This window comes from Homarus americanus, unplaced genomic scaffold (genome assembly GCF_018991925.1).
Source record: "Homarus americanus isolate GMGI-L3 unplaced genomic scaffold, GMGI_Hamer_2.0 scaffold45562, whole genome shotgun sequence".
In the NCBI taxonomy this organism is placed as follows: domain Eukaryota; kingdom Metazoa; phylum Arthropoda; class Malacostraca; order Decapoda; family Nephropidae; genus Homarus; species Homarus americanus.
Window position 1 is genome coordinate 810,913 of NW_024744839.1, and position 11,055 is coordinate 821,967.

General features: G+C 40.5%; 1 protein-coding gene across 1 annotated transcript in view; it reads left to right on the forward strand.

The window, feature by feature from the left end:
- Nucleotides 1–11,055, forward strand: part of LOC121878230 (tyrosine-protein phosphatase 99A-like) — a gene marked incomplete in the record, with an annotated part of 103,182 nt that overhangs the window by 34,034 nt on the left and 58,093 nt on the right. The window contains 4 exon segments of the mRNA XM_042384325.1: nt 143–293; nt 2,401–2,615; nt 3,057–3,101; nt 3,944–4,069. Coding sequence (XP_042240259.1) covers nt 143–293; nt 2,401–2,615; nt 3,057–3,101; nt 3,944–4,069 — 537 coding nt within the window.

Consider the following 11,055-nt stretch of genomic DNA (forward strand, 5'->3'; position numbering starts at 1 on the left):
GGCCTGCTGCAGTTTCCTACATTCTTATGTTCTTATGTTTTAATGCAGGTTCAGTCCTAACATGAAAATATAGATTCCTTTAATTTTCAGAATATTAATATCTCTCTTTTTATGATGCTGATGCTATTTTATTATGTTTCAGCATGTAGCAGACCTACATGCTGATGGAGACATTGCATTTTCCAAAGAATATGAGGCAATACAGGCAGCCTCTGCCCAGGAGCATCACCCAGCAGAACACTCTCAGCACCCGGACAATAAACAGAAGAATCGTTACCTCAACATAGTGGCCTGTGAGTCAAATTATTCACTATTATCTATATGCTCATATACATGTACAGTATCTCAAAGTATCTGCTAGGATGTGTCCAATGACTTCTGTAATGCTACCTGCAACTCGTGGTGGCCGGGAGGGTTGGTATGAGTGGCTCTGTGGCCCGGGAGGGTTGGTATGTGTGGCTCTGTGGCCCGGGAGGGTTGGTATGAGTGGCTCTGTGGCCCGGGAGGGTTGGTATGTGTGGCTCTGTGGCCCCGGAGGGTTGGTATGCGTGGTTCTGTGGCACACTGATGCTGCTACATTTGGTAACCGAACATCATATTAATTTCACAGAAGTAAATACACATTGCATTACTTATGTTAAACTATATAACAAATTAAATGCTTGTCCCAGTATCTATCATCTGTGGTCTCAAATTGTTTCACACAGTGTGTGGACAGATACGTTTTTGAGATAGTACAGTGCACTCTCCATAGATGCAGAAGGCACATTTTTAAATTTAGAATTCCATATACAGTACAGTATTCATATTCTTCTCTACATTCTGAACCCATATATACAGTACAGTGACCCCTCGTTTAACGAACGCCTCGGTTAACGTAATTTCGATTAACGAACCGCCTTCCATAAGGATCTTCAATTCAGTTAACAAAAAAAAATTCGGTTAACGAAGTTCTTACGAACCGACCTCAACATGTTTTCGCTTGCACTGACCGGGCAACCAGCTTTAGTATCAGTCCGCCAATACATTAATCGGTTCTAGGGCTTAAATTCCTTACTATTTTAGTAAATATCAAGAAGTTTATACTATTCAATAATTTTAAAAGTATAATATTCAATTTCTTAAGTCATTTTAACAATTATTGAACATAATTGAAGGTAAAGTGACTAGTTTAATGCGCGGCATCCAGCCTCTTAACACAGCAAACAGGAGTTAGTCTCTCTCTGTTTTCACTGGAGGTAACATCTTGCTTGAGACTCTCTTCAACTAAACGCTTTTTTTCTGTGTTTCCAAACAAATTATTGGTCATTTTGAAATATATTTTACATATTGACAATATATAATGCAGTGCAGTGTTGATTTAAAGAAAATAATCTTGAATTACACCAAGAGAGCTAAAATTTTATGGGTGAAATGGCGCCATGGGGTGACTTCTCTTCCACCCCAATGCCTTCTCTTCTTCCTTCTCCTCCACCCCTATTCTAAATCCCATCATCATCATCATCATCCAGGAGCCTTCTACATACACACCTCAAAGTAAGTGAACTTTTCTACCATTTTTGTTGAATTTAGGAAATTTTCGGTGAGCTGGAACCAATTACCCAAAAACCCATTGAAACAATGGTTTCGGTTAACGAACTTTTCGGTTAACGAACGACCTTCTGGAACGGATTGGGTTCGTTAACGGAGTGGTCACTGTATGTATATACAAGTACGTAATATTTCCGTTAGCCAAAATCCCTATTAACCGGAACTCTCCTATAGCTGGAATTGAAATTTTCTCGGAAAATCGTTCCTAAAACTGGAATTTTCCGGAAGTGCTCTGCACCAATTGTTGCAACCTATAAGTTCAACCTGGCATATAAGACAACCTTAATTATTTCAAGTGAAATTGTTGGTCTAGGCCTATACCTGATAGTTAAGTCGACCCCCTAAACTGCAATTTGATAGCTCTGTCCTCGGTGTTATCTAAACTTGCCAACATTTACATTTTAACAGCACCCACAAACAAGTTTGACCTTTCAGTGTTAACTACAGTTTTCTTTCACCCAAATGTTTCTGGGGCACATGAATGTGGTGTAAACAAATCACAACAATACAGTTCTTACAAGTGTAAAAATATAAGATACACTGTACACAAGGTTAGCAATGACAATTTACTAGTCCTTATAGTTTATTATTAAATATATTGACAATTAAAAAAGTTTTCAAGCTTAATAACTGTGGTACATAATAAGCAAAACATATTGTGCACTACAGGGTATAGTGACAGTACAGTACAGTATATGGTAGTACTCTGTACTAGCAGTATATGGCAACAAGCACACAGAATCTTGCCACTTGTGACAGTTTTGGGCATTTAGCCAAGTCATTCTTAACACTTTGTTTTGTTCTTTTCAGATGATCACACTAGAGTCCCTCTTCGACCCCTCCCTGGACAGAAGAAAGCCATCGAGTATGTTAATGCAAATTATATTGATGGTTATGACAAAGCTCGGGCATACATCGGAACCCAAGGTCCCTTACCGTCCACCTTTGACACTTTTTGGCGCATGGTGTGGGAGCAGAGGGTCCACATTATTGTCATGATCACCAACCTAGTGGAGAGAGGACGAGTAAGTCAATACGTAGTACTAGTTGATGGGCACTGACAGTCACAGCCACTGAAGGGATCAGTTGTGAAGTATAACAGCACAAGATGTTTATACCTTGAAAAGAAAGTATTGTAGATATATACTAGAGGTACAATACTGTTTTGTATTTAATGTTACATTGAAAGTATATATTTTCATATAAATATCTAGTGTACAAGAACAGTATTACTGTAATGTGCAGTGTTAGGACATCATAATTATTATTTTAGGGTTAGTCTTGTAATATTTCTGCTGGACAATACTGTACAGAATTACACTTAATGGAACATTGAGGTGTTTTCCTTGTAATTATTTCTCCCTTGTCATAATGACAAGTGAAGCTAATCTTTTCAGCTTTATGTTTTCTCACCATTTTGGACTGAAAGGTAATATTTGTTTTCTTTCCTTTTCTGCCTTTCATAGGAAACTGTTAAAAAACAGCCAAAGCTAGCTACCCAATGCCTAGAGGTATTGTATAATACACAGTGCAAAACTTCTTTATGCTAGGTGTGCACAAGGGAGACATTCGCTTGGCATGCCACTGTACACAACCAATCCTTGCCTGCTGCTGCCAACAACCCACTTGGTCCAAAGCACAACATCTGCAGCACATTCTTTATGAGTGCATTATTGTTCATGACCATCATTTCCAGTATAATATCAAACAACCTATCCAAAAACTGTAATGAATTAATTTTGCATTATTTATTTTTTGCACAGTTTTCTTATTTGACATTTGTTGACCTTTTACTGTATTATTGTTATTATTATTAGTGTTTGAGATACAGTGTAATGAAAACCACCAAGAACGGTTAGTCATAACACTGTCAAGCCTCTGTGTGCTGTACTGTATTATAGGCAGTTAATGTACAGTAATGTGATAAAAAAGTCATTTGTTTAAAGATGATGATGGCTGCTGATACATTAAGTGTTGGCCAAGTGGGGAGTGGGAGGGGACTAGCCTCTAGCTGTTCTAGTTGTGTTGTAGACCTAGAAATTAATTTTGCCATCTGGGTTGCCACCTGGAGTTGTTCAAGAGCCTAAACATGTAGGAGTTTTGCCCTTGTGGATGGTTGTATTAAATGTTGCTGCATGTAGTAAGTGAAGTGTTGTTTGTTTATTTATATTATTTTATGATGCTGAAGGCAGATGGGTTAGCTAGTGCTAAAGCTCCAAATTTAAAATTGAAATTCTGTGTCAGTTTCACAAATTTATATAAATAAATAAAATTTATGAGAACAGCCAGCCACAAGACAAAACTTCTTATTCTAACTAAAATGATGTTTAGTTTGTGTCCCTAAATCTTACAGAAAAAGTGTGACCAGTACTGGCCCAAGGAAGGAAGTGAAATATACGGGTTGATTCAAGTTCGCTTGGTTCATGAAGAAGTGCTTGCTACTTACACCATCAGAAAATTTGCTATTAGACATATGAAGGTATGTTTGTAATTTTTAATGCTCTTAACTAATTCTTCAAACATATTGATTGTTAAGCTTATTATATTCATTTATAGAACAATATTAAGTTTCATGTAGTAAATTAATGTAGGTCGGTTTTCACAAATTTATAGAATAATAATATGATTCTTATAGTAAAATGATACTGTAGGTAGTGTATATATTCTGGGTACCAAGTTCTATCTACAGGAGCGAACACAAACACCTGTAGAGTTTTTCGTAGGTTCTATTTACTGGACAAACAGATACACAAGCGAGGCGGCTCTCCCTAATCTGTCTGGGGGTCAACTGGCCTCTCAGGCGACATGTGGCAAGTGATACATTAGCAGCTTCCATATGTCGCCAGGCACATTAACTAAGCGTGTGGTGACATGGTAAATACATTGCTACACGTTGCTAGCTAGGCTGAATAAGTACTGTAATGTATATAAATGGAGTACATACATAGTTTACATACAACATACATAATATACATACAGCATACATAATATACAGTACAGTACATACAGGTAGTTTCTCATACCATAAATAAATCATTGTGATGCATTTCTCAGTAGGGAACCCAGGGGGTGTCACCATACTCATGTGACACATGCTGACGATTTAAAATTTCTTTCTCAGTTACACGTTCTAAGCTAATGGACTGTCTAATGTGGGAGTTCTCAACCTGGGTTACTTGAAGGAATCTTAGGGGGTACACAATTGATCCTCCGTGACTCATGAAAATCCATAATTTTTCTCCGACCTATTTAATAGGTCTTCCAGAAGTGATATCAGTAGTGACTATCCTGTAAAACATCCACACTTGTGGCAGCCTTTACAAGTTTCCACTCCATTGTGTGCCTTGTAATTGTTAAAAATTGTGTGGAACACGCAGTTGGACTCGGTAGGAAGCTTCAAGGAAGATTCGAAGCGTCTTTTTTACTAGAGTATAAAGTCAGTGAAATTCATGATTCAATAAACCAGAAAAAACATCAATGAAGAGTTTGGTATATGGACTGCTGAAGAGGTTGATACTGCCGATAGTGTTAGTGTGAATTCGTGTGTTCCTTGGAGGTGTAATTGACCAACACAGCGTAACAATATGCCAGCAGAACACCCCAGAAGAGTAAGTAGAGTATTTGCTATAACCTGATGAACTCACTGTGGGCTTGAAGACATAATTCATCTCAATCAGCCTAACATTAACTGCCACTCTGTACTTAGTGCCCAGCGTGCTTGTCCAACTCTTTGATTCACAATCTCTCCTGAAGGAGCCACAATCCTTCATCAGTTTTAATGCTGCTTATTTACTTAGTCTAAGAGGAACCATTGGAGAGGAAGTACAGGTATATCCGAAATCCTCCATTTTGCATAGCCGATGATTACATGTAGGGGAAATACCCCGCAAGTTTCATTTATACCCCGGAGATCCGACAATCGGGAGAGGAGTGGCAGAGCTGTTTTAAATTGGCTTGTTCCCACAATCTTTGCTCTTGTTTACACTTACTCTGTGTCTCTGACTTTGTGTTTTTTTGTTATTTCCTACTTAATGTGTTACTCAATCATGCCTAACCGTCCTGGTGATAGTCCCTCTTGTGCTGGACAGCTTGATATGATGCGATAAGGCATAATAGGGCATAATAAGAGTAGTGATGGACCAGCAATGATTGGTAGAGACTTGCTCCCCAGACTGTCTTTACCATCCTCAACACAGGTAAATAATAGTTTCAATTTATGCTTTACATTGGTTATTTAAGGCTTATTATTCTTGCTTTATAGGTCTAATTTATTTTCTTGCTTGACAGTGTGCAGGACAAAGATATATCAAGGGTAGATGGGAGTTTTTGGAGGATGGCTGGTCCCTAAGCCCCTGAATTTTGATAACTGTTGATCAGTGGCGGTCCTGACATTTTTTGGTGCCCCAGGTGAGATTATGCAAAGGTGCCCCCCCCCCCCCCTCATGTGAGTGCAGCGAGCCTGTACAGCTTTTAAAAATTTTGAAATTTGGCCAATTTCAGAGACATTTGTGGCCATGGGAGAGTGGTATTTGGAAGTATCTTAAGGTCAGTATTAAGTACTTCATCCCATTGGCTTAAGGTGTTGCTGAGTGTTTCTGATTGCTGTGTCACCTCCTCATTTGTCACATTTTGGAAGTCTGAGAGCACCCAAAACTTGTCTCTCATATCTGCCAAGGTCTGCATTCATTCCTGAAGTGATCGAGATGGCAGCATCCACTACCACATTGAAAAAGTTCACCTCCAATTTATTAAGTGCATCATTGATGGGCTCATCAGGGGACTCAAAGAAAAAGTGCCACTTTGTGGACCTCAGCCTCTTTTGCTGGAGAACAGCCTCCACATTCATGTCTTGGCACATGTCCATGGCTGAGATTTGTGTAGCCACAAAGCCTGGTGTTCTGTAAGTACTGAGAGCTGTTTCAGTCTGCCTTAGCAGATTGACAGTCACATCTAATTGCATTGATGGAGACTGGATTAGTTTGCTGACTTGCTGGATGTGGCTTAGGATGTCATACCACACCACAGTGCAGATTGCAAACCGGTATGATTGTACCTAATGGGTCTCGATCTTTACCTTTGGTCAATGGTTTGACCCCCTCACCTCAATGAGTGTCTTTCTCACTGATGCTACTTGGTACCTTACTGGCTCAATACTCTTCACCTTGTCTCTGAACATGATTTTAAACTCAAGTTGACATGGCTCTTCAGGATAGCCCATCTATGTATAAAAACCAAGAATAGGGTGCCAAAATAGCCAATGCCATCTGTGGAACTTTTATCAGCATCAGTTACCACTATATTTAAAGTATGGGCCCCACATGGCACAAATAGAGCCCTTGGATTCTTTTCCAGCAGCCTGGCTTGGACTCCCTTGTTTTTGTCCCTCATGTTGTCTCCATTATCGTAAGACTGTCTTCTGCAGTCGTCAAAGGGAATGTTTAGGTCCTCTAGTCTCTTCAAAATTAGTGATGACAAACTTTGGCCAGTGGACTCCTCTGCCTCCAGGAACCCCATGAAATGTTCCTTTACTTGGGGTTTATCATCCAGTGAAACAAAACTGATTATCACTGACAATTGTTCTGTAAGACTAACATCTGGGGTACGATCTAAAATGATAGAAAAGTACTTTGAATGCTTGATCTCCTTTACCATTGTATGAATGATCTTGGTACTGATGGAGTCAATCAATTCATTTTGAATGTGTTTGCCCAGGTGGCTGATGTGACTTGCTAACCCACTTTCCACCCTGTGAATATTATCTTTCATTGCCTGGTCAAATTTTGCCATGAGCTCAACCTCTTTTTAGAAGTACTCGTTTGATGGCGTGTGCAGTATTTTTGTGTGTCCCCTCAGTGCCATGTTCCTCACTGCTGGAGGCTATTCTATGGCAACCAGCTGCGCCAAATCATCTCTCCACTGCTTCCTCTGAGCCTCAAGGAGTGCCATCTCTTTTTTGTCAACGGTTTCCCCTTTTATAATCCGCACCTCCAATTCTTTCCATGTTCTCAAATGGTAGATTACTCCAGCATTTGCTTGCTATTACAAAGTAATACATTGATCACCCCAAAATTCTTGATTACCCTAGATTTTGCAAATGAGGCTGACTGTATATATATATATATATATATATATATATATATATATATATATATATATATATATATATATATATATATATATATATATATATATATATATATATATATATATATATATATATATATATATATATATATATATATATATAGTATTTTCTATATGTATAATATATATATATATATATATATATATATATATATATATATATATGCAGTCAACCTTCGCTTTACGCGGTCCCACATTCCGCGTTTCCACGTTTACGCGGTACCCTGCCAAAACAGGAATGCTCACATTCCGCGGTGCGTGTACCCCTTTACGCGGAGAGCGGCTGGCGAGCCGCGCCATTTTTGGATCCAAACCTCCCGCCATCCGCCATGTTGTGTAAGCGGCGCGAGCATGGTGCGCACAAGGTCGCCCAATCATCAAAACATTACCTAGTTCTGCACCCGCCACCCACCACAGCCAGCCCAAGTCAGTGATAGTGATAATTATAGTGAGGATATGGACTTATATGGACTTTGAGGGGTTTGACAAAGAGGCCCTGCAAGCCTCTGTGGTGGATAGTGATACAATTGATACAGGTGAGGGCCAATAATCTGCCCTCTGCCTCGGAACCAACCGCCCATCCCCGTGTGCCCCAGCCATCTTATCTACTAATGTAAGTGTTAAAAAACCTAATATTGATATTTCTCTTAATTATTAATTGTGTGTGCATACCATCATAAAGTTAAGATAATATTTTTACTACAACATAGTTGTGTGTCGTCAAAAAGTGGAGTTTGGGGATCGGCCCGGACTCCATTTCAATTAATCCCATATGTTATGTTATTCACTTTACGCGTTTCTCACTTTACGCGGGACCCTCCGGGTTACATTAACCGCGTAAAGTGAGGTTGACTATATATATATATATATATATATATATATATATATATATATATATATATATATATATATATATATATATATATATATATATATATATATATATATATATATATATATATATATATATATATATATATATATGAATATATAATATATATATACACACACGATTGGGTCTCATTCACAAGATTAATGTAACCGGTCGGAAAGTGAGGAACGCGTGAAGTGAACAACATAACATAGGATTAGAAATGGAGTCAGGCGATCTAACTGTTACGTAAATACATCTTAACTTTATGATATTATAAAACAAGTAATATAGAGGATTAGGTTAGGAAAGATAAAGGTTAACATAGGAAAAATGAAGGTTACCTTTAGAGGGGAAACTAAAGTTAGGTGGACACTTACGGTAGTAGAAGAATGGGTAACAGGATGGAGGCTGGTTCGGGCAGAGGTGATTACTGGCCCTCAGGTGAATCACCATTACTAGGTGAATCATCCTGTCACTTACGATCTCAGGGCTACAATAAATCCCTCAAAGTCAACCTTCACTGCTCCTACTCCACTGGCTTGGGCTGGCTGTGGTGGGTTGCAGGTGAAGAAATCTGTTATACTTTGCTGTGGCTGGCGTGATCTTAGCCAAAATGCACACTTGATGCTGCGGCTCCTGGCCTGCCAGCAGTTATGGAAGACTTCACCATGATCGCCATTATCGCTTCCCAGGGAAAGGAAAGACTTCATCTTCTCTACACCTCCATAGCACCTTAATATCCTATGACTTAAATTGTGTTCAGCCAGGAACTGCGCACCTTCTTCCTCCTCTTCACTGGTATTTCTTCTTCCAACATCTCGTCGGCAGTCACTTCAGGATTCCTGATCACCTCCAGGATGCTGTGGTGTTGGTGGTCTCGGGAAGCCTGGAACTGTAACAGTCTCGCAGCTTCTCTGTGGAGTCCACTGCTACCAGCAGTCTGAACCTCACCAGTCACAGATTGGCTCCTCCTCTCACCTGGTATTCCATACCTTTTAATGTCTCATCGTGTGGTGTAGCAATAGGCAGCTGATCCCTTGACTCACCAAGATGTCACAGCTTTCTTGATGTTAAATACTCTCCAGGGGTGTTTGAAGGAAGTATTTTTTGCTGTTCTAACGTTGTTCCTCTTCTTAAATACGCTCTTGCTTTTCTCGGTGGTGGTGTCACTCCAGGTCACGCAACTCTTCCCTGAGTGTTGGTGTAGTCGTTCAGGGCTGGAATTTTTGTTGAGAATAAAGCTTTCACATTGCAAATCAACTCCTGGTCCATGGGCTGGATTAAAGGCGTAGTGTTGGGAGGAGAACCACTTTTACGTTGGGGTAGCCCGATCTAACAGTAGAGGCCGGAGTGTCTGGTCGTTGTCCAGCAGCAACAAAATATTAAATACAGGACATTCTGTTGCTCACAGAATTTCTTTACGCCGGAACAAAACAGTCATAAACCAGGAGGGACAGTGTAGAGAACATCCATGCCTTCGTGCTGTCAGCCAGTGGACATTTAAGCAGTCATGTCCATGCTCTTATGAAGCGTCTTGCGGCTTCTGCGGGCTGTGTGGATCACCGATAACCGGGCTTACAGGTGCGGAGGCATTGGTGGTAAACAGGGCGGTGATCGCGTTCACCTGCATTTTCCGGTTGAATCCTGCTGGCATACTTCACAGCGATAGGACTTGGAAGGTAGTTTTTCCGAAAGACCGGATTCGTCCATGTTAAACACCTGGTCGTCACTGTACTGTCCTTCCTCCACAATCCTCACGTAAGCGGAGAATTTCGAACGCTGACACGATCGGCTTTTCCTTCTTCACCACCAATGCTATATTGTTGGTGATCTTGTTCAGATCTTAAACCTCTGCGGCTTCACCAGAAACGGTAAAGGTTTGGGCTCTGAGTTTCCATCTTTGGTGCCACTGCCATGTACAGTTCGCGTCGTAATCCTTCTGAAGTAGCGTAATAGGCCGCCCATGTTCGTCGCGCCTGGCACCAAGTACCTCACAAGTAATTTTTTCTGTCTTGAGAAGCGCCTGGATTTGTGAAAATGCTTGATCATAAAGCGCCTGCAGACTTTGTAGTCTTCATGTGCTCCTTTATCTTGGCACAGATCCTTCTTTATAGTCGGTCGTGGGTCGTTCCGCCATGCTGGTAGCGCCGTCAACCTGCCTTGTTCCTTTCTCAACTCTTGGATGATGTGCTCACTTCACCTCGTAACCAAGGAGCGTCGTGTTTTCTTTGGTTTAGTGCGTAGGTCAGGTAAGGAAGGTTTTCTCTGGGGTGGTGGTCGGTAAAGGAGGCCATTTTACAGAACAATGGATGCGGTTGCGGAGTGGCCTGGGAGGATAGAAACTGCCGCTGACTGAGTCAGCGTAAATCTCTCCTCCTCCCTCCCTCCCGGGTGGACCGTCATAATACTTTAAGCCAATTACAGCTAGCAGGGGGGTAGGGATGCAT